Raw genomic sequence first — 24,479 nt, forward strand, 5'->3', positions numbered from 1 at the left:
GACAGCCCTGAATCAGAGCCAACCGGAGGTAAAACGGACTGATAGGCGGGGTGCAGTGGCTCACACCTGTAATCCCAGCACTTTGGGAGGCTAAGGTGGGTGGATCACAAGGTCAGGAGTTTGAGATCAGCCTGGCCAATGTAGTGAAACCCCATCTCTACTAAAAAAAATACAAAACTTAGCTGTGCATGGTGGCACATGCCTGTAGTCCCAGCTACTGGGGAGGCTGAGGCAGAAGAATTGCTTGAACCCGGGAGGCAGAGGTGGTGAGCCAAGATTGCTGCCACTGCACTCCAGCCTGGGCAACAGAGTGAGACTCCGTCTCAAAAAAACAAAAAACAAAAATACAGAAAGAACTGATAGGTCCCTTTTGTTATGGTGGGCAAGTGGGTATGTGGGGGATTCATCCTCTGACAAAGAATATTGAACTTGGGAGCCTTCTGGTTGTAGCTGAAAGAAATCTAACTCAAATCATTTAAGAAAAAAAGAGAATTCTAGTTTCTTGTAACTGGGAAGTCTGGCTGTGAGTTGACTTCTGTATCCAGGGATTCATCTGTCTCTTACTCGTTCAGTCAGCTTCTTTCCTCTGTGTTGGCTTCTTTTTGTCTCCTCTTATAGGTAGAGATGGCCCCTGCAGCTCTAGGCCGATGCTTCCCCTTATAGCCAGCTATCTCTGCGCAAAGAGCAGGCTTGCTCCCCAAGGGACCAGTGATGGTCTTGGAGAGGGTTGTGATTGGCTGACTGGGGTCATGTGCTCATCCTGATCCAATCACAGTGGACAAGATGGGTGACCTGGGACGGCCCTGGATCCCATGCCTGGATCACACATTGGTCCCCCTGGAGCTAGAGCAGGGATTCAGGCCCACTTCTAACCTCATAGGTGAAAAATGGGAGCATAGTTATCCAGCAAATTTATCAGTAATCTTGTTGTCCTTAACAGACATCGTTCCTCAGTGTCTTTTGCCCAGCAGAGTATAGGACCAAATGAACCATACATTTGGTGCAGCCGTTTCTCACTGAGCTAGCAGCAGACACTCACTGCCTGCCTGCCACCTGTAAGGCTCAGTACTCAGGGGAGGGAGGTAAGCCTGCTAAATTGCCTTTGCTTTCAAGTTGCTTATCATCCAGTTGATGAAGGTAAGACATACACATAAAAATAATGAGCATCGTGGCTGGGCACTGTGGCTCTTACCTGTAATCGCAGAACTTTGGGAGGCCAAGGTGGGTCAATCACTTGAGGTCAGGAGTTCAAGACAAGCCTGGCCAACATGGTGAAACTTCATCTCTACTAAAAGTACAAAAATTAGCCAGGTATGGTGGCCCGTGCTTGTAATCTTAGCTACTTGGGTGGCTGAGGTGGGAGGATTGCTTGAACCTGGGAGTGGGAGGTTGCAATGAGCCAAGATCGTACCACTGCACTTCAGTCTGGGTGACAGAGTGAGACGCTGTATCAAAAACAAAAACAAAAACAAAAACCACACACACACACACACTCTCTGAGCACCGCAGTATTTGCCAAGTATAAGGGATAAGGGAAGGGAGGGGTCACCCTGGCCTTGCCACAGGTGTGACCATGAGTGAGCCATTCAGCGAGTTTGGCTGGAGCTTCCTTATCCATAAACTAATAGGTACAACGACTACTTTTATCAACCATAAAGCACACTGTCAAATGGAACCAGGGTCACTGCTCAGGGGGAAGGATCAGGGGCTGAGAGAGACCCCTTGTGACTACCTTCAGGGGCTGTTTATCCAGGCCCCCCTCAAATCTATGACTCCCATTTACAAGTGTGTGAAGTGTCCAATATTTAGCGTTACTCTGGCATCTCATGCCGCCCTTTCTTCTCTGACCCTAATTCCTGGGGACCCTGCTGGCCTGTGCCTGTTAAAGAAAGGAGCCATGAAGCTGGGCGCGAGAAAGGAGCCATGAAGCTGGGCGCGATGGCTCAAGCCTCTAATCCCGGCACTTTGGAAGGCCAAGGCTGGAGGATCTCCTGAGCCCAGGAGTTCCGGACCAGCCTGGGCAACATGATGAAACCCTGTCTCTACAAAAAATACCAAAATTAGCCAGGTGTGGTGGCCCATGCCTGTACTCCCAGCTACTTGGGGGACTGAGTTGGGAGGCTTGCTTGAGCCTGGGAGGCAGAGGTTACAGTGAGCTGAGATTGCACCACCTGTGGTCTTAGCTACCCGGGAGGCTGAGGCAGGAGAATTGCTTAAACCTGGGAGGTGGACGTTGCAGTGAGCCGAGATTGCACCACTGTACTCCAGCCTGGGCGACAGAGTGAGAATTCAATTTTTTAACCTAGTGGTAAAGTACTATTGGAGTTAGGATTCCAGTGGACCCCCAAAGAAAATCCTACGTTGATTTATACAGTGCCACCAAGTCAGGGTCAGAATTTCTGCCAAATCTATGAGAATGCTTCCCAGCATTCTCCCTTGTTCTTTCTTTTGGACCACAAATAATTTAAAACCAGTGGCTACATGTGATATATACATGTAATGGAATATAATCGGTTCAGATAAAGGAATGAGGTACTGATCCATGCTACAGCATAGATGAGCCTTGAAAACCTTATGCTGGGTGAAAGCCAGACACAAAGGACCTAATATTGTATGATTCCATTTCTATCAAATGTCTGGAATAGGGGCATCTGTAGAGACGGAAAGTACATTAGTGGTTTCTGGGGAATAGGGAGGTTGGGAGGAAATGGTGAATGGTTGTTAATGGATATGGAATTTCTTTTGGGGTGATGAAAATTTTCTAAAATTAGATAGTGGTGATGGTTGCACAACTCTAAATATGCTGAAAACCACCGAATTTTTCACTTTAGGTAAAAATTGTTTGCTATGTTAATTATATCTCAATAAAGCTGTCATTAAAAAAAAAAAACAACTAACCAATGTGTGAAATAATGACACTTACATGTTGGTCTCTGCTCCTAGTCTCTAGCATTTATCTTCTAAAATCCTTATAATTTCTTGAGTGATGGAGGTGCTAGGAGAATCCCAGAGTTCCTAAATTCCTTGGAATTTCCTGGGTGATAAGAGTGTATCTTTTCATCCTTGGTGGGCCCCTGGATAGCCTCAGGATGGGGGCTGGTTGCCAGGGGAACCAACCATGTGATCAGAGGGTTGCTTTCAGCCCCAGCCCCCATGCCGCCTACAGGGAGGGAGAGAGCCAGAAAATTGAGCGAATAAACCAATGGTCAGTTATTTAGTCAATCATGACTGTGTGATGGTGCTTCCATAAAAACCTAAAACAGGCCAGGTATGATTGCTTATGCCTGTAATCCCAGAACTTTGGGAGGCCCAGGCAGGTGCATCGCCTGAGCCTAAGAGTTTAAGACTAGCCTGGGCAACATGGTGAAACTCTGTCACTACACAAAATACAAAAAAAAAGTTGGCTGGGGGTGGTGGCACATGCCTGTAGTTCCAGCTACTAGGGAGGCTGAGGTGGGAGGATCCCTTGCTCAAACACAACAACAACAGCAACAAAAATAAAAACATTTGTGCTTCAAAGGATACCATAAAAAAAGGAAAGACAATCCACAGAATGGGAGAAAATATTTGCCAGTCATATGTCTGATAAATGATTTATATCTAGAACATAAAAAGAATTAATTTTTTTTTTTTTGAATCGGAGAGTCATGCACTGTTGCCCAGGTTGTAGTGCAGTGGTGTGATCTTGGCTCACTGCAACCTCTGCCTCCTGGGTTCAAGCAATTCTCCTGCCTGAGCCTCCTGAGTAGCTGGGACTACAGGCAAGTGCCACCATGCCCAGCTGATTTTTTTTTTTTTTTTGTATTTTTAGTAAAGACAGGGTTTCACCATGTTTGCCCAGATGGTCTTGATCTCCTGACGTTGTGATCTGCCTGCCTCATTCTCCCAGTGTTGGGATTACAGGCGTGAGCCACCATGCCTGGCCCATAAAAAGAACTTTTACAACTCAACGCATAAAAGACAAGGCCAGGAGTGGTGGCTCACACCTGTAATCCCAACATTTTGGGAGCCAAGGTGGGTGGATCATGAGGTCAGGAGTTCGAGACCAGCCTGACCAACATGGTAATAACCCATTTCTAGTAAAAATACAAACACTAACCAGGTGTGGTAGTGCACACCTGTAATCCTAGCTACTCAAGAGGCTGAGGCAGGAGAATCACTTGAATCTGGGAGGCCAAGGTTGCAGTGAGCTGAGATCTTACCACTGAACTCCAGCCTGGGCTACAGAGCAAGACTATCTCAAAAAAAAAAAAAAAAAAAAAAAAAAAACACAAATAAGACAAGTGTTTAAAATGGACAAAGGATCTGAATAGTCATTTCTCCAAATGTCCTATAAGCACATAGAAATGTACTCAACATCGGGGGCCGGGCGCGGTGGCTCAAGCCTGTAATCCCAGCACTTTGGGAGGCCGAGGTGGGTGGATCATGAAGTCAAGAGATCGAGACCATCCTGGTCAACATGGTGAAACCCCGTCTCTACTAAAAATACAAAAAATTAGCTGGGCATGGTGGTGCGTGCCTGTAATCCCAGCTACTCAGGAGGCTGAGGCAGGAGAATTGCCTGAACCCAGGAGGCGGAGGTTGCGGTGAGCCGAGATCGCGCCATTGCACTCCAGCCTGGGTAACAAGAGTGAAACCCCGTCTCAAAAAAAAAAAGAAATGTACTCAACATCATTAGTCATCAGAGAAATGCAAATTGATAAAAAGTCAGACTGTAATAAGTGTTGAAGACACGGAGAATTGGAAACTTCATGCATTACTGGTAGGAATGTAAAATGGTGCAGCTGCTTTGAAGAAGGGTGGTAATTCTTTGAAAAGTTCAACATGGGTAACAATTTGATGGTGATTTTAGTCCTAGGTATATACCCAAGAGAAATGGAAACATGTCCTCACTAAAACTTGGGCACAAATATTCATAGTAGTGTTGTTCGTAATAGCCAAAAGGTGGAAACAAACCAAATGTCTATCAGTAGACAAATGAATAAATAAAATATGTTATATCCATAGAGTGTAACAGTCAGCCATTAAAAGGGATAAAGTCTGATATGCGCTATAACATGATGAACCTTAAAAACATTTTGCTAAACATTTGACTGAAATGAGCCAGTCATACGAGGTCATATACTGTGTGATTTCTTTTCTTCTTTGGTTTTTTGAGACAGGATCTCACTCTGTCGCCCAGGCTGGAGTGCAGTGGCGTGATTTCAGCTCACTGCATCCTCAGTGCCGCCAGGGCACAGGTGATTCTCCTACCTCAGTCTCTGAGTAGCTGGGATTACAGGCGCACACCACCATGCCTGTCTAATCTTTTTTTGTATTTTTGGTAGAGACAGGGCTTTGCTGTCTTGCCCAGGTTGGTCTCAAACTCCTGAGCTCAAGTGATCCACCTACCTCAGCCTCCCAAAGTGCTGGGATTACAGGCGTGAGCCACCTCGCCTAGCCACTGTATGATTTCATTGATGTGAAATGTCCAGAATAGGTAAATCTATAGCAACAGAAAATAGATTAGTGGTTGCTTGCGACTGGAGGAGGATGAGGGGCTTGGGAGGTGATAGTTAAAGGGTACAGGATTTCCTTTTGAAATAATGAAAATGTTCTAAAATTGGCTGTGGTAATGGTTACATAACTCAGAATACACTAAAAACCGCTGAATTGTATACTTTAAATGGGTTAATTATATGGTATGTGAATTAAGTTTCAATAATGCTGTTATGTAAGATGTAATAAAAATCTTTTCTTACCTAGGAAAAGGAGATACCCCACTGCCATAGGATTGAGGGTTTGGTGGATCATGTGCTCTGGAAGGCAGAGGTGGCTGTCACCCCTGCTGTGATAGATGCTAGGACAGTGGGGATGTCACTGTAGCATCACAAGTGAAACAGATCTTAACTGATTTTTCTGGGAGCATTGTGAGGGTAACTAATAAGATGAAGGGTAGAGAATGTTTGGTTGTGGCTTGTGTTACCTGTAATCCCAGCTACTCAGGAGGCTGAGGCAGAAGAATCACTTGAACCCAGGAGGCAGAGGTTACAGTGAGCCGAGATCATGCCACTGCACTCCAGCCTGGGCAACAAGAGCAAAGCTCTTTCTCAAAAAAAAAAAAAAAAAGGATGAAATTCTGTTGAGGACAGGGTGGCTCATACCTGCCTGTAGACCCAGCTACTTGAGAGGCTAAAGTGGGAGGATCTCTGGGGCCCAGGAGCTTGAGACTGCAGTGAGCTATGATCACACCACTGTACTGTAGCCCAGGTGACAGAGCAAGACTCTTTCTCTATTAATTAAAAAAAACAAAACAAAAAACATAGAGTTCTTAAAATATGGATGAACCTTGAAAACATTATGCTAAGAGGAATAAGCCGGTACCAGAAGGACAAATACTATGTGATTCTTCTTGTATGAATTATCCAGAATAGACAAGTTCATAGAGACAGAGTAGAATCGTGGTTACTGGGGACTGAGGGTGAGGGGAAATGGGAGTTATTGCTTAATAGTTCTAGAGTTTGTGTTGGGGTGGTGAAAACATTTTGAAAATACTGGTAATGGTTGCAGAACGTTGTGAATGTACTTAATGCTACTAAATAGTACACCTAAAAATGGTTGCAGTGGTGAATTTTATGCTATGCGTATTTTACGACAATAATAAAATACAACCCTGTGGAGTAAGTGGATCCCTGGAGTAATCGATGTCAGACCTGACATGGAGGGCACTGGGTGGACCTCAGATGTAGGGCCTTGTCTGAGTTGAAATGCTGTGGGATTTTTTTATTTCAGCATATCAGTGCTGTATTTGAAATAGGTTAAGAGACGAGAAACATGGGGTGGGAATTTATACTTAATTCAGTACTTCCATTCCCCTATAGTCAGAAGTAAGAGACTGGGATTGCTTGAAGCTATTTCTGTCTAAGGACTCCTAGTCTAAGGACTAGGATAGGGTTTCTCTTGCCTACTCTGCATATATGGCAGTGGTTGGATGAAATTTGCATGATTGCTGCTTTCTGGCTGATAACAGCATGTGACAGGGGGAAGCAGACAGGGCCTAGGCCCTGCCAGGAAGGCGGGCATGGTATGTGGCTTCCTCTTAACATCTGAATCTGATATTATACCTGTTGTCTCCCTAAACAGAAAAGGGAGATTTCATTGCCCTGGATCTTGGTGGGTCTTCCTTCCGAATTCTGCGGGTGCAAGTGAATCATGAGAAAAACCAGAATGTTCGCATGGAGTCTGAGGTTTATGACATCCCAGAGAACATCGTGCACGGCAGTGGAAGCCAGGTGGGTCCTTGCTTCCTCTGGGTCACCCCATTGGGCTAGCATCCCCTAGGATTCCTCCAGGAACCAGGCCTCAAAGCACTGGCATTCCAAGCTCCTGGAAGAGGGTTGCTGGAAATAGTCCCTCATAAGTGCATATGTAAAAGGACTCCTGGGCAGAGGATGTGGCAGCCTGTGTGGGGGCTGTGCTTACACAGAGGCCCTCCGTCTGGGTAAACTGGTGCAGTGGGAGTGGGCTGCTTGGACTTGCAGAGTCTGGGTTTGAGGAGGGAGACCCTGCAGCTCTGTTGGGTAAATGTTCTCATTCCCTGTGGATCCTGGGGTCAGTTCCCTGGTGCAGGTTTAGCAGAGCCCTAGGTGAAAATGCCCCCCGCACCCTCGGTTTTTTTTTTTTTTTTTTTGGTGACGGAGGCTTGCACTGTCGCCCAGGCTGGAGTGCAATGGCATGATCTTGGCTCACTGCAACCTCTGCCTCCCGGGTTCTTGTGATTCTTCTGCCTCAGCCTCTGGAGTAGCTGGGATTACAGGCACACACCACCACACTTGGCTAATTTTTTTGTATTTTTAGTAAAGATGGGGTTTTACTATGTTGGCCAGACTGGTCTCGAACTCCTGACCTTGTGATCCACCTACCTTGGTCTCCCAAAGTGCTGGGATTACAGGCGTGAGCCACCGTACCCAGCCAAAAATGCCCCTTTCTTTTGGTCATTGGCCTCACCCACTTACCAGAGGCCCCGGCCTTGTAGGGTGTGGCTGTGGCCTTGTTGGGCAGGAATGAGGGCGCACAGCTATGGGCTATTTGGTGGCTTCTTGTTACCTGATTTAGAACAGCATTGTGCAAGCCCTTGGCACAGAAAGCAGAGGAAGCAGGGACATCACCGTCCCTTCCCTTCACTCTCCCACTGGGGCTCCCCACACTGCACCCCAGGAACGGCTGCCCTTCCTCCTTGCTCAAAGGGCTGTGGGCATGACTAGGAAGGGCCTATCCACCTGCCCGCTGCTGTCTGGGTGAGGTGAGTGGTGGGTCTCTAGCTCACTGAGGACTCTGATCAGAGCTCAGGTAGCCTCTACTGCAGGCCTTCATATCATATCTGGGTCCCTAAGCCCGTTGTGGGGCAGGGGTGTACTTCTCCTCTCTCCTGTAGACGTTCTGGCTCGCCTCCTGAATCGTGGCTGCTGTCCAGCATATGTTCTCAGAGCTGGCCAAATGTTTGCTTTAAGGAGGGTGTGCTCACCGCAATGTTCATGACTAAGATCTCCAGGGAACCTGTTTGTTCTGGGGTGGACTTTGAGATGAGACCCAGGAGCCTTCTCCTCTTGACTCTGCTTTGTTCTTAAGTTCCTGTGGGTAGGACCTGGAGCAAGCCCCAAGCCTTTTCTTTGTCCAAGAGACAAGGGCTAATCCTGGCTAACCTGCTCCCTTGGGGTGTGGGTTCAGAGCCCTTCAGATTATGTCACAGTGAGCGTCACAGGTGACACTGTCACTAGAGCAGGTGAGCCAGTTTATATATGGTAGGCCACCAAAGCTGGGTGCATCTCTACTGGTTGGCCCTGCCCAAAGGCTCCCCTGCTACCCCTCCATCACTGGGCTGCAGACACCGGCCCATCCATCTGGTGCCTGCATAAAGGCTGCCAGCTGGTAGGTCTCTTGACCATGCCCAGTTGGCTGCAGCGTTGCTCCTCTTCACAGATGGCTGGCAGCCCAGGGTTTGGCATCCTGCACTTTCTGTTTGGAGCACACACTGGCCTATCACTCTGTTTCGCATGGCCCTTAGGTTGAGCCACCTAAGCCTGGCACGTTCACCACTGAAACTCACCCTGTGCTGCAAACATTCCCTGTGTGTTTTGGCTTGACTTTTTAGGAGCAAGGTTTGTTAGTTAAGGGAGTGCCCTCACCTTCTTACCACTGCCTGCTTTGTCTCTCCCAGCCTCTGTCCTCATCTTCCCCTCTTCTCAGTCCTAGAATCACTTCATTTCCTGCTGTCTTTGTTTCTTCCTCTGCTGCTTTTTTTTTTTTTTTGAGACAGGGTCTCACTTGTCACCCAGGTTGGAGTGCAGTAATGAGATGTCAGCTCCCGGGTTCAAGCAATTTTCTTTCTACCTCAGCCTCCCAGGTAGCTGGGATTACAGGCGCCCACCACCATGCCTGGCTAATTTTTGTATTTTTAGTAGAGACGGAGTTTTACCATGTTGGCCAGGCTGGTCTCTAACTCCTGACCTCAGGTGATCTGCCCACCTCAGCCTCCCAAAGTGCTGGGATTATAGCCGTGAGCTGTAGCACCCAGCCCTTCTGTTCCTTTTAAGCAGTCTGAAAAGAGGGTGATGGCAATAATGATGATAATGTAGTATCATCATAACAAATTCTTACCTGGTGCTTGTTATGCACAAGTCACAGAAACAAGCACTTTATGTATTAACTCAATCATCACAGCAACCCTAGGGGGTAGATATTATTTTTGCCATTTCATGTTAGGAGAATTGAGGCTCAGCTGTTTATTAACTAGCCCCTTGGGTTACACAGCTCATAAGTGATGGAACTGGGATTTGAACCTAGGCAATAAGGCTCCAGATGATAAACAGTTTCAGCAACTTCGAGTTCCTAGGCTGGGTTGTGTTTTTGTCTTTATTTGGTTATTTTAATTTTATGATTGGTGAGAGAACAGGAGAGCAGTAGGCAAGGAGAACAGTCTCGGGAATGAGGGGAGAGGGTTGGAAAATGAAAAATGGATGAAATGGGAACCTCCTCCAGAAGTCTGGTGTTAGGTTAGAAATAAGTATTGGGTGGTCCAACACCTTGTTTTTCTTTGACATGGGGCCTTGTTCTGTTGCCCAGGCTGGAGTGCAGTGGTACAATCACGGCTCACTGCAGCCTGGAACTCTTGGACTCGAGGGATTTTCTTGCTTCTCCGTCTCCCATGTAGCTGGAACTACAGGCACGCACAACTGTGCCTAGCTAATTTTTTTGTATTTTTAATAGACATGAGGTTATATTATGCTGCCCAGACTAGTCTTGAAATCCTGGGCTCATGTGATCCTCCTGCTTTGGCCTCCCAAAGTACTGGGATTACAGGCATGAGCCACTGTGCCTAGCCGAGTGGTCCAATACTTTTTGGAGATCTCTTATCGACCTATAGAATATTCTGATAAAACTGGGTCCTCATTTTGTCTATGAAGCAACTTAGACTCACAGATTATGAACAGTAATAAATTCTTGGGGTTGTGATCATAGCAGATTCTTATCTTTTGCAATATGTGGGAATTTAAAAATAAATTTACAAGTACTTTTGAACTTTTTTTTTTTTTTTTTTTTTAAATGTCATCTTACTATTTTGCCCAGGGTAGCCTTGAACTCCTGGGCTCAAGTGATCCTCCCACCTCAGCCTCCCAAGTAGCTAGGATTACAGGCATGCAAGATTTTTAAACTTTTTATTTGAAATAATATTAAACTTACAGGAAATTTTTTTTTCCCATTTATTTATTTTATTGCATTTTAGGTTTTGGGGTACATGTGAAGAACATGCAAAATTGTTGCATAGGTACACACGTGGCAGTGTGATTTGCTGCCTTCCTCCCCATCACCTACATCTGGCATTTCTCCCCTTGCTATCTCTCCCCAGCTCCCCACCCCCTACCGTCCCTCCCCTATTTCCCCCCAACTGACCCCAGTGTGTAGTGCTCCCCTCCCTGAGGAAATTTTTAAGATAAGCACTAAGGGCTGCTGTGTATTATCATCTAGATTCCCCAGTTAACTACTGTTTCCTTTATTACTGTCTCTCTTCCTCTCTCTGCACACACCCAAACACGCGCACGCACACACACACACACACACACACACACACACACACACACTTTTGAGATTTCAATCTCAAAAGTCTCAGAGCACTTTTTTTTTTTGAGACAGGGTCTTGCTCTGTTGCCCAGCCTGGAGTGCAGTAGCATGATCTTGGCTCACTACAACCTCTGCCCACTACAACCTCTACCTTCTGGGTTCAAGTGATCCTCCTGTCTTAGTGTCCCGAGTAGCTGGGATTACAGGCACGTGTCACCATACCCAGCTGATTTTTGTATTTTTAGTAGAGACGGGGTTTTACTATGTTGGCCAGGCTGGTTTCGACCTCCTGATCTCAGGTGATCTGTCTGCCTCTGCCTCCCAAAGTGCTGAGATTAGAGGTGTGAGCCACTGCACCCAGCCCAGAGTACTTTTAAGCTTTGATAAATTCAGAAGCACAAATGCAACATTCTTAAAATATTACTTATTTAGTTTTGGGAATTTTGAATAATAAATGTTTAAGTTTTTGTATTGGCCATTACTTGCCATCTTTAATCAGAGTGACTGAATCTTTATTTTTATTTTAAATTATTATTATTGTTATTTTTTTTGGAGACGGAGTTTCACTCTTGTTACCCAGGCTGGAGTGCAATGCCACGATCTCGGCTCACCACAACCTCCGCCTCCTGCGTTCAAGCAGTTCTCCTGCCTCAGCCTCCTGAGTAGCTGGGATTACAGGCACGTGCCACCATGCCCAGCTAATTTTTTGTAGTTTTAGTAGAGACGGGGTTTCACCACGTTGACCAGGATGGTCTCGATCTCTTGACCTCGTTATCCACCCGCCTCGGCCTCCCAAAGTGCTGGGATTACAAGCGTGAGCCACCGCACCTGGCCTATTTTAAATTATTAAAAAAAAATTTTTTTTTTTTAAAGATGTGGTCTTGCCAGCTTGCCCAGGCAGATCTCAAACTCCTGGACTGAAGCAATCCTCCCACTTCAGCCTCCCAAAGTGCTGGATTATAGATGTGAGCCGCTGCACCTGGCCATAGTCTGTGTATTTTTCAAATAAAGAGTATGTTGTCGGGAAAGAAGAGAAAATAATATTTTTTAAGACACTGAAGCTTTGAGTTCAGAGCGGTTAGGTAACTTTTCTTCCTAGCTGATTGCAGAGATAGCTTAGCCGTAGGGGGTAGCTTCCTGTTTCTTTGGGCAGGCTTGTCACCCTGGATCACCAGCACTCCACAGAAACGGGCTTTCCTTCTCAATGGAGCACTCTGGGGAGTTGTGTTTGGCCTGGATCCGGGAGCTGGTGACAGGCCCCATTCATGGGAATCCATTTCTGCAGGCGAGTTCTCCCAGGCGCCTCCCTGCCCCTTCCCGAGGTAGCCTTCCCTCCACCGGGCCTTCTTTCCTGAGGCTGCAGGAGAGCCTGGAGCCTCTGAGTGCAGATGGCATGGGGCGCGAGGGCCAACTTAGTAATGAGTTTACATCAGTCTGCAATGTAGGTCGCAGGAAGCTTAGCCGGCTTCTCCAGGAGGGTCATGTGTCAACTGAGCCTAAGATGCCAGCTGCTCTGTGGCCTGAGTAATAGTGTCTCAGGTAGAAGAATCCTACATTGAAATTGACCAGGTTTTCTTTTACTCTGGCAACAAAGTCTGCCTTTAGAGCTGGCTTTGGGAGGATCTGGGGAACGATGGGAACAGCAGTAATGACTTCTGGCCCCCTCACGAGGCCCTGCAAGTAAAGCTTTAGGCAGATGGCCTTGTCTGGGAGTTCGGGCCAGGGCCACTTCATGTGACTATGGTTTGGCTCTTCCAAGACAACCTTCTTCTGGGTTCTAAAAAGCTCCATGGCTGTGTCACTCCCATGTGCAACGGAGGTCTAGTGTCACGAGAGTCATGTGAAAGAGATAAGGGGTTAGCTAGACTGTGACGTGGCTGCTAAACGTGTATATATATGCTCAGGTTGGATTACTAGAGGCAGAGAGATAAAGAAGGGAGGCTTTTAGTTCTGCTAACCACTCCTCTGGTTAGAACACACACAGAATATTGTCTTCTGTTCTGGTTATATTTTGAGACAGGGTCTCACTCTACTGTCCAGGCTGGATTGCAGTGATGTCATCATGGCTCACTGCAGCCTTGACCTCCTGGGCTCAGGGGATTCTCCCACCTCAGCCTCTCAAGTAGCTAGGACTACAGGCATGTGCCACCATGCCTGTCTAATTTTTAAGCTTTTTGTACAGATGAGGTCTCACTAAGTTGCCCAGGCTAGTGTCAAACCTCCTAGACTCAAGTGATCCTCCTGTCCTGACCTCCCAAAGTGTTGGGATTACAGATGTGAGTCATCATGCCTGGCCCTGGTTATATTTTAGAGATGAAGGGAATCATTAGAGAGATTCAAAAAGATTTCCTTAGAGGTGGTGAGCCTCTCATCATGGGCAGTATTCATATAGAAGCTAGGGAACCGGTGTTCCAGGCTCTTTCTAGCAGATTCCTAAGATATATGTGTACCTAATAAATCATAGATAATGTGTTATAGAACAGGCAAGCTTAAGTTACAATGCAGTAGATAAATTGTGGTATGTTCATACCAAGGAATACTGTGCAGCAACGAGAATGAACAGTTGGCAAAGACACTCAACTCTGTGGACGACTGTCATCCACGTAATGTTGAGTGAAAGAACACAGATTCCAAAGAGCACACATGGTCTCGTTTCCCTTTAGACATACTAGACAAAGAGGCAGATGTAATTGAGGGCGACAGACGTCAGGATGGCTGGCAATTGCCCTTGGGGTGGGTGGTAGCGGTAGGGACTGCAAGGGCAGAAGGGGGTATCTTACAGGTGTTTCTCCACCTGGGTGCTGGCTACACAGATAGCTGCAGCTTGTGAGAACCTAGTGAACTCTACACTTAGGATATGTGTACTTTTTGGGATATGCACAAGATACTTCTATAAAAGGTAAAATTAAGATAGTCTGAATTGTTAAGTCACTCCAGTGGGCTAGAGGCTGTGGAATTGCCCTCAGAATTTCTGAAATTTTCAGAGAGCGTGGCATCAGGAGAGGCAGGAAGGCCACTGCACCTGAGTGGCTGGTGGAGACCTGTGACCTGTGTGTTACAAAGACATAGCTGATTTTCTGTTATTTTTCCATTTTTCTCAGTACCCAGATGTTGCATATTAGTGACCACTGAGAGGCCAGCTCTGTTTGAAGGCTTTGAATTGCTGCCTAAGAGCTGTACTTACCCACAAGGCAGCTTTTGAAAAGTGACTCCTCTCTGCAATCACATACAGCATGGTTTGTCAGACAGGGCCACCAGGTCCCATGAGTACAAACACCTTTCTGTATGTGTGGGAGGGAATTGTTTATATTTTCCCGTGAAACGCTAAGCCTGCTTTGGCCCTCCCTGACTGCTCTCTCATGCTTCTTCTAGCTTTTTGATCATGTTGCTGAGTGCCTGGGAGATTTCATGGAGAAAAAGAAGATCAAGGACAAGAAGTTACCTGTGGGATTCACATTTTCTTTTCCTTGCCAACAATCCAAAATAGATGAGGTAAGGATGCTCTGGGATTATTGGGCTCTGCAGATGCCCCAGGTTGGAAAAGCTAACAAGCCTTTTTCTCCACAACTTTTTCCTTTTGCTTGCAGATTGGCTTGCATGTCTGCTATTTTTAAAGAAACGTTTGCAGAAGTTAGTGTGATACCATGAGATAATGTTTACTTTTTCAATTACTTTAGTTATGTATGTATTTTTGGAGACAAATAATGGTATTTTTGGCTACCAGGTGGACAGAACCATTTATTAATCTTAAGCAAGCAAGCAAAGGAAAATAAAGTAGGTTTAAAGATGGTGGAGAGAGGTGGGAAAGTTCTTTGCCATAATTGCATGGTGTGTGATGTTTGCCTGGAAGCTGCCCTGCTTACTTTGAATATGCTCTGGGCCCTGTCCCTCAGGTGCCAGGGCTGCCTCTCCTCGGTGGAGCTGGTCAGTGGCTCCAGCCCCAGAGATGCCGTTGGTGACCTCTGAGATGACTTGTTGTACCCAACTTCCTGTTGGTCATCTATTTGTTTATTCATTCATTCAGCAAGGATGGACTCAGACCTTCTGTATGATAACACTGAGCCTCAGCACTGCAGGAATACAAAATGAATACAAGTAGCCTTCCTTTTTTTTTTACATGGAGAGATAGAAACACATACACACCCCACACCCAAACCACCCCTGAATAAACTTCTAATAGTATGAATTCTGGGATTGGGTGCCATGGTAATCCCAGCACTTTGGGAGGCCGAAACAGAAGGATCACTTGAGTCAAGAGTTCAAGACCAGCCTGGGCAATCTATACAAAAAATTACCTGTGTGTGGCGACACGTGTCTGTAGTCCGAGCGATGTGGGAGGCTAAGGTAGGAGAAGCTTGGGAGATTGAGGTGGCTATGAGCCATGATTGTGCCACTGTACTCCAGCCTGGGGGACAGAATGAGACCCTGTCTCAAAAACAAGAAAAAAAAAAAAAAAGAATTCTGATATTTAACTATTGAGGGCCCATGCTGTCGCCCAGGCTGGAGTGCAATGGTGCAATCTTGGCTCACTGTAACCTCTGTCTCCTGGGTTCAAGCGATTCTCCTGCCTCAGCTTCCCTAGTAGCTGGGATTACAGGCACCTGCCACCATGTCTGGCTAATTTTTGTATTTTTGATAGATACGGGGTTTCACCATGTTGAACAGGCTAGTCTTGAACTCCTGACCTCAGATGATCCGCCCATCTTGCCCTCTCAAAATGCTGGGATTACAGGTGCGAGCCACCGCACCCAGCCAGGCTCTGTTCTAATACATACTTCACAGGTACTGCACGTAATCTTCAAGTATCTCTATGAGTTAAGTGCTTGTGATTCCTCCTTTACAGATAAGGAAACTGAGTCTCGGAGGGGTTAAGAACCTGTCCAAGGTCACTTAGCCAGGAAGCGGCAGATCCCGTGCTCGTAACTGGTCTACTTTGCTACAGGATAGTAGCATTTGGGCTCAGGGCACTTTCTACACTTGCAGGCAGCACCCCTGGGTCCCTTTATGCCTTTACGGTAAGCACCCTTTCTTGGGCACTGCTTCCTGTGGCTGGAATCCTTACATCTGTATAATTTGTGGAATCAGCAAGAAGGGGCTTGAGAGCCCAGCAGGCTAAGATGAGCACAGAGGTCTCCCCAGGGTCACAGGGCTTATTAACGGCAGGTCTTCGACCAGGTCCCAGGCCCTACCTCCCTTCCGCTGCTCCACCCACCTCCAACATGTCTAAATGACCGGAGATGTTTTATCTGACCTGTTATGCTTTCAGGAAGCTGTGGCCATATGTGGATTCTTGCTATGGTTCTAGTATCTGAGAACACCCCTCCAAGGTGTTCAGATCACTTTGGCCTCCAGCGTGTCCTTCCCAAACCCTTTTACAAGTCCTGTTGTCAGTAAAGGTTGCCCTTGGCTTTTTTTTTTTCATTTTTTTTGAGACAGAGTCTTGCTCTGTCACCAGGCTGGAGTGCAGTGGCGCAATCTTGGCTTGCTGCAACCTCCGCCTCCTGGGTTCAAGTGATTCTTCCGCCTCAGCCTCCCGAGCAGTGGACCACAGGCGCGTGCCACCACGCCCAGCTAATTTTTTTGTATTTTTAGTAGAGATGGGGTTTCATCATGTTGGCCAGGATAGTCTCGATCTCTTGACCTCGTGATCTACCCGCCTCGGCCTCCTGAAGTGCTGGGATTACAGGCTTGAGCCACCGCGCCCGGCCTCCCTTGGCTTTTGAGAACTGAGACGTGACAGTCACTCCCCGTTCCCTGTGAGAGGTGGGCCTGGGAGGAGGAGACTTTGGTGGACTGCGTGTCACCGTTGTTCACATGTGCCTTCTGCAGTATCAACTGAGTGCCGTCCCTGTGCCGGGCATGGGCTAGGCCCTGGGAGAGAATGGCCAGAATGTGTTTATTTTGTATTCCTGCAGTGCTGAGGTTCAATGTTACTGGACCTGTTCCCTGTGAAGGCGCAGCCTTCCAGGGACAGAAGTGTTGCAGGAGCTGGGAGGGAATGACCTCATGGGCATGAGAGCCTGCAGGGTGGAGCAGACATGCCTGGGTGCGGGCATTGTGAACAGAGAAGGAGCCGAAGGTGGGGGGCGTCCCACCTGCCAGCCTTCACCCCATCTGGAGAATGCTTCTTAGGCCTGGTCAGGTACCTGCTGTGGCACCAATGGATCATACACCCTTAATTTCCTGTCCAGAGGCTTCTGCATAGGGCTGGCTGAGACCTTCAAGATTGTTCACTGCTGCATCAGCTCCCTGATTCAGAGGAGCAGAGTGAACCCCAGGGCAGTGAAGGGAGGTGCCTGGCAGGAAACAGGCAGAAAGTGTGAAGTAGGATCAGGTCTCCAGATTGCCAGCCTCCCCCACCCCGCTGCCATTTGTCCCACAACACCTGGTTCACTGAGGCTTTGGAGGAGGAAGAGGGCTGGTTGAGGGAAGGCAGACAGTGTCCAGGGCTTTTGCAGTTCCTGACTTAGCTCAGTTGCTGCTGAGCAAAGAACCACCAGTTCTCACTAAGAGCTGCTTTCCCTGGTGCATGCTGTGGTCTGTGTGGCTTCCACCGTGAGCTGGGCCAAGGACCATGTGCACAGAATACCATCCCTGGGCTGCCTCTGCAGGCCTGCAGGGCCCGGACCACGAATCTTCCAGATCTGCTACATTTATAGTGACATTCCCCATTCAGAGGAAAACAGCCAAGCATAACAATTACTTTTCTGTTCTCATATCTTTTTAGTTTTTTTTTTTTTTTTTGAGACAGAGTCTCGCTCTTTTGCCAGGCACCAGGCTGGCATGGCATGCAGTGACGCGATCTCGGCTCACTGCAACTTCTGCCTCCTGGCTTCAAGCAATTCTCCTGCCTTAGCCTCCTGAGTAGCTGGGACTATAGGCACATGCCACCACGCCCAGCTAATTTTTTGTATTTTAGCAGAGATGGGGTTTCACTATGTTGGCCAGGATGGTCTCAATCTCTTGACCTCGTGATCCACCCGCCTCGGCCTCCCAAAGTGCTGGGATTACAGGTATGAGCCACTGAGCCCAACCTAGTTTTTTTTTTTTTAAATAAAACAAAATCAATATGTAAAACTATTGGAGTAAGATAAAATTATAAAATGTTTGCCATTGGATGCCTATCCTTGATGTTTCTCCGCTAATATGCAAGTAAAATGGAATCATTCTGTATAAATAGGGGAGTCATCACTTACAAATGGAGGTTAAGTCCCAAAGCTAGTGAAGAGGCGCAAATCATGTGTAGTCCACATTATTCCCTAACTCTCTAGGACCTGGCCCTTAAAAGCTCAGCAGCCAATAATTATCTTAGCATTTTGTTTCTCTTTCCAGTTTGGCTCTGGCTTTCTTTTCCCAGGGCTGTGGAAGCTGGGGTCTGGTTGGGAAGTGGGGAAGGGGGCCAGGGATTTCTCTTGCCTCCTTTTTAAATAGGTCTGGCTGTGCAGTTGGCATCCAGTTAGATTGGCAAGCCATGTGGCATTACTGTCCCCACATCCACTTGCTTTCTTCTGGAGTGAGCTGGATATTGTGAGCATGTTTCTCCCCGCCCTATCTTCGCCCCCAGAGAAGCCCATTGTGTGGATGATCAGGAGATGGAACTGAGTCTGGGCCCCTCCGGGCCCCTCGCCCAGCCCAGTATGATCTGGGAGGAGCCACTTGGCCTCTATGGGGCTCTGCGTCATCCCTGTCTTGGAGCAGTGCTCAGGGCCTTGGGGTGCTGGAGGGCCTCCCATCCCTCATCCTGTCACTTTGATTCTTCTTTGCAGGCCGTCCTGATCACCTGGACAAAGCGATTTAAAGCGAGCGGCGTAGAAGGAGCAGATGTGGTCAAGCTGCTCAACAAAGCCATAAAAAAGCGAGGGGTAATTTCTACTGGGCCCTCAGCTTCAGCCATGCGGGGGTGTGGGAAGCAGGGCTGCATTCTAAAACAGACCAGGACCCTTCCTGTGCCAAAGTCTGAACACCCAGGCAGGGAAGAGTTGAGGGTCCACAGTGTGGAATGGCAGGGAGGGATAGGGATGGTGTAAAGCTAGCTCTCGGAGGTGCTGCCCAAATCAGGCCTGGAGCAGGGACTGACAGGAGTGCTGGGCCATTCAGGAAGCAGTTGCCGTGGATACAGGCTGCTGTGCTTAGAACAAGAGCAGAGGAGCCTGCCTTATAGCAGGCATGTGGACCTCCTGCAGAGGTTTGCAGAGGAATGTAGCTCCATGAGTAAAATCCACTACCCAAAGACTCTTAAGCCAGATAATTAAGGGAACTGTGAGGTTTTCATAATTTAATCACCACACTCTGATCTAGTTAATTTGAGTACCAGCTGTAATGAAGCCAGCACCACCCACAAAAGCAGGGGTTCTGAAAGCAGGAGCACTCCTCCCAAGCGCTGTTAAGGTGTGTGATCTCTGCTCCCATGTGTGAGTGGCCAGTGACACCCCGCTATCTGTTTCCAGGACTATGATGCCAATATTGTAGCTGTGGTGAATGACACGGTGGGTACCATGATGACCTGTGGCTATGACGACCAGCAGTGTGAAGTCGGCCTGATCATCGGTAACGTCTTCCCCTTTGCCCATCCATTTGTTTGGCCCATCTTTCCAGGTGACTCTGCACCCTCTCCCTTGTGTGGTCACAGCTTCTGATCTTGTTCCTCCCAGGCACTGGCACCAATGCTTGCTACATGGAGGAACTGAGGCACATTGATCTGGTGGAAGGAGACGAGGGGAGGATGTGTATCAACACGGAATGGGGAGCCTTTGGAGATGATGGATCCTTAGAAGATATCCGGACGGAGTTTGACAGGGAGATAGACCGAGGATCCCTCAACCCTGGAAAACAGCTGTGAGTCTTTGACTTTGCTTCTAACTGCATATGTGACTTAGGGGACATTTCTTTCTTTCTTTCTTTCTTTTTTTTTTTTTTTAAGATATGGGGTTTCACCATGTTGGTCAGGCTGGTTTTTAACTCCTGACTTTATGATCCGCCTACCTTGGCCTCCCAGAGTGCTGGGATTACAGGCGTGAGCCACCGCTCCCCGCCGACTTAGGGGACATTTAATGTAAGATTTGGGATGGCAGATGAAAGGGGCATAAAGCCAAGTGATCATAAACAGATAAGCTTGTCACTTTTTTTTTTTTTTGACACAGAGTCTCACTGTCACCCAGGCTGGAGTGCAGTGGTGCAATCTCGGCTCACTGTAACCTCCGCCTCCCAGGTTCAAGCAATTCTCCTGCCTCAGCCTCTTGAGTAGCTGGGATTACAGGCATGCACCACCACGCCCAGCTAACTTTTGTATTTTTAGTAGAGACGGGGTTTCACCATACTGGCCAGGCTGGTCTCAAACTCCTGACCTCAAGTAATCTACCTGCCTCAGCCTCCCAAAGTGCTGGGATTATAGGTGTGAGCCACCATGCCCAGCCTAAAGCCCATCAATTTTGCATTATTTGTTGCTCCTTGTTTGGTGAGATGCACAGCTGTAGAGTCTATAGCTGAAAAGCACTTTTAAAATAATCTTCTCTTTGTTTAATTATACTATGATTGTGTCCTTGTAAAACATCTTGAAAATGAAAAGCACAGAAGCATTGATGCAGCTTGGCGTGGAGTTTACAGTGAACCCATCTGATGGCGAACGGGGCTAGAGTTGAGTGGGTATGGATGGCCAGGGAAGGAGATCAAGATGTGAATGGGAGCCCAGGAGCTCAGTAGCCCCTGAAAAAAAAAGTCCTCAAATTATCCCCTGCAGCACAAAAATTAATAGATATTAATGGTTCGAAAGTGCTTCTCCCACAAAGCACAGAAATATTAGCTGAAATATAAGGTTTAAAAAATTTCTCTATACTGTAGTCATGAGTTTGCTGTTCATGGTAAGAGAGGCCACATAGTATGTGGGCCATCTTCTGAGCAAGGGAGATGAGAGTCCATTCATTCATTACACATTTATTGAGCACTTACTATATGCTGAGCTCTGTGCTAGGCTCTGAGGATACACAATAGCACCTTCCCTCCCAAGACTTACAATCTAGATGGGGAGGGAGGCCAGACATGCAAATAGCTGTTGTGCAGAGGAGTCAGGCTAGAAGAGTATAAGTCATATAGATGTTAGGGAGCAACCTTCTTCAATGTCAAGCATGAATAGACACGTCAGAATTGATAGAGAACATCAAATGTACGGGCAGGTTGTTTTTGACTGCGGAAAGCTCCTGGCTACAGAAGTAAGCGTGATATTATTCAGGCTGGAGCACGTATTGCTTTCTCTGAGCCACTTATTTTCCTGAAGTGCCTGCTCACATTTATCTGTGATGCTGGCATGCTGCTGGCTCTGTCTGACTGACCCAGCCTCCCAGCAGCCTTATCCTGGAATTGGATGCTGTCGGCCTACAGGGAGATGTTCACTGACTGACTCTGTAGACCTAATAGTCCTTATCCTGATGTCAGAGGGAAATAGGAGTTTACTAGCCATGTTGAAATGCATCACCCAAAAGATCTCAATACTGCAGCCTGGAGAATTGGCCTTTCCACCCAAATTAATGGATTTTCATCAGTGGCGAGCTCCCCACCACTGGAGATGGCAACAGTGAATAAACTAGGTTTCTCAGTGAGGGAATTCCCAAGTTCTTACACCCAGAGTTGAGTATCTCCATTGCAGGCTGAGCCTGTGGCACCAGCTTGGTGACAAAGGGCCCCAGTTCCAAAGCTCTGACAGTCAAAGGTATTTTTACCATCCCCCTACCCCGCCCAGTCCATCGACCTGACCCCACTGGCATGAAGTTATTACTGTGCCTATCTCACTGAAGAGCCCTGAATGTGCTTGCTGGCATGATGCCTCAGGCACCTCTGGAGGTATTTTGTGACATGTGGCATGTATACCCTATCACATCTCTAAAGTTCTCAAATCTCCACATTCCCAAGTGCATGTGACCCCAAAGGGTTTCAGATAAGAGGTTATATACCTGTAGTTACTATCAGTCGCTTAACGAGAAGTCTCTTTTCATAGCAGTGCAGGTGGGGCATGCCACTCTCGATGACTGAACAGGTAATGCCCAGGCCCTTATCTTTGGCCTTAGGTTGGGAACCCTGCATGGCTTGGGTGTAAACTTGTATCTCTCTGCTGTCCATCTTGGTGTATTTCTGAATTTTTCCAAAGAGATGAACTGTATCCCAAGGCTAAACTATAGATGTGTTTACGGTCGGTTTGCAATAAATATTTTTGGGATGGATGGATGGATGCATTGATGATTGGCTGATGACTGATGAGAGAGATGAGTGGGTGGCTAAATGAGGGTACAGTTGAGAAAGTGAAAGGTTGGGGCAGAGTCTCTTTTCTCCATTATGTTTCTCAGTTGTATTAGTCTGTTTTCACACCACTGATACATACCTGAGACTGGGCAATTTACAAAAGAAAGAGGTTTAATAAGCTTACAGTTCCACGTGGCTGGGGAAGCCTCACATGTGCAAGCCATGTCTTACATGGATGGCAGCAGACAGAGAGAGAACTTGTGCAGGGGAACTCCTCTTTATAAAGGAGTTCCTTTATAAGATCTCGTGAGACTTATTCGCTATCACGAGAACAGCAGGGGAAGACTTGCCTCCATGATTTAGTTACCTCCTACTGGATTCTTCCCACTACAACATGGGAATTCAAGATGAGATTTGGGTGGAAACACAGTAAAAGCATATCATCAGTTTACTGCGTACTGTAAGTCAGGTTTCATTGAGGATAATTCCAAGGAAATGACAAATTCTCGGGTTGCATCTCATATTCCTGGAAATAGGCTGTAGGCTAAAGAGTTTCTTGCCTCAGCACATTTTTTGCTGTGCCCCCTGGCTTTTATCTGAATCTTTGGATCTTCCCTCTGTCTTTTTTCCATGGAATGCCTAGTTCTTGAAAGCCATTGTATACTCTGTGTGGCAGGGAAAGGTGTTTGCTATATTTGACTGATAGGAAAATTAAGGCCCTAGGACAGGACAGAGGTGGCTGTTGAGGTGTAGTCTGGCATAGGTTTGGGGATTTTTGCCCTGTTTGAAAGTTTGAGGTTTTCAGAGTGAGCTTCCAGAATCTCTTCTTATAGACAATAAACAATTTGTTATAAAGATGCATTTCTTATCATTTATGGAGAAAATTATCAGGGAGGATCTAGGGGAGTGATTTTTCATCTCTGAGTACACATTAGAGTTACATAGGGGCCTTTTAAAAAAATACTGTTGTCCAGGCATCCTCTCACCAATGACTCAGTTGGCCTGGGCTGGCCAGTCCTCAGTATTGTAAAAGCTCCCTGGGCGATTCCAATTTTTAACCAGGTTTTTTTTGTTTGTTTTTGTTTTTTGTTTGTTTTGAGATATAAGTCTTGCAATAATGCAACCTCAGTTCACTGCAACCCTTGCCTCCCAGGTTCTTAGCAATTCCTCTGCCTCAGGCTCTTGAGTAGCTGGAATTACAGGCACACACCACCATGCCCAGCTAATTTTGTATTTTTAGTAGAAATGGGGTTTCACCATGTTAGCCAGGCTGGTCTCGAACTCCTAACCTCAGGTGATACACCTGCTTTGGCCTCCCAAAGTTCTGGGATTACAGGCATGAGCCACCACACCCAGCCTTTAACCACGTTTTAAAACCTTGGTGTGTTAGATTTGTGCAAAGGCTCTCGGTGCCCAAGTGGGCTCTAGACCACCAATAGCTACCAATTCCATTTGCTTTGATTGAAGTTAGCATTTAACTGAATGTCTACTGTATACAGTGGACAGGGAAGACATTGTCACAATAGCTATTGGCTCCTGCCTTCCTTCGTTGGTGGTTACAGCATTTGGGAGGCAGCAGAGGAGCCTGCTTTGAGTATTCAGGAGCCCCACCTTGCCCCAGAGCTAGAAGGTCTGTTTCTAAAATGGATCAGTCTTTTGGCTTCCTCCCTCTTCCCCTTACATTCCAGGCCTTTGATATTCTTGCCACATACTTGTCTTATACTGTGGAGTTAGCTCCACCTTTTATTTCGTTTGTGATTCTCCTTCCCTTTTGTTTCCTTGAGATTTTTTTTTTTTTTTTTTTTTTTTTGAGACAGGGTCTCACTCTGTTGCCCAGGATGGAGTGCAGTTGTGTGATTTCTGCTCACTGTAGCCTTGAACTCCCAGGCTCAGGTGATCCTCCTGCCTCAGCCTTCTGAGTAGCTGGGACCACAGGCAGAAGTACCATGCCTGGTTAATTTTAAAATTTTTTGTAGAGACTGGGTTTCCCTGTGTTGTTGCCCATGCTGGTGTCGAACTCCTGGGCTCAGGCAATCATCCTGCCTCAGCCTCCCAACGTGCTGGCATTACAGGTATGAGCTGCTGCAGGTATGACGCCTGCTTGGACTTCTTGCTCTTCTGCTCTTGCTCTGTGTTGTGTCTGGAATCTCTGG

The 24,479-nt window shown here is 47.0% G+C and overlaps 1 protein-coding gene across 3 annotated transcripts in view; it reads left to right on the forward strand.

Moving 5' to 3' along the window:
* Positions 1–24,479, forward strand: part of HK1 (hexokinase 1) — a 117,191-nt gene that overhangs the window by 61,390 nt on the left and 31,322 nt on the right. For all 3 annotated transcript variants that reach the window (XM_032256182.1, XM_032256183.1, XM_032256184.1), the window contains 5 exons: positions 7,123–7,271; positions 14,470–14,589; positions 18,864–18,959; positions 19,545–19,644; positions 19,749–19,932. In XM_032256182.1, the coding sequence (XP_032112073.1) occupies positions 7,123–7,271; positions 14,470–14,589; positions 18,864–18,959; positions 19,545–19,644; positions 19,749–19,932 (649 nt within the window). The remainder of the gene's footprint in view (positions 1–7,122; positions 7,272–14,469; positions 14,590–18,863; positions 18,960–19,544; positions 19,645–19,748; positions 19,933–24,479) is intronic.

The sequence above is a fragment of the Sapajus apella genome, unplaced genomic scaffold (assembly GCF_009761245.1).
Source record: "Sapajus apella isolate SASKATOON/1434 unplaced genomic scaffold, GSC_monkey_1.0 scaffold94, whole genome shotgun sequence".
NCBI lineage: Eukaryota > Metazoa > Chordata > Mammalia > Primates > Cebidae > Sapajus > Sapajus apella.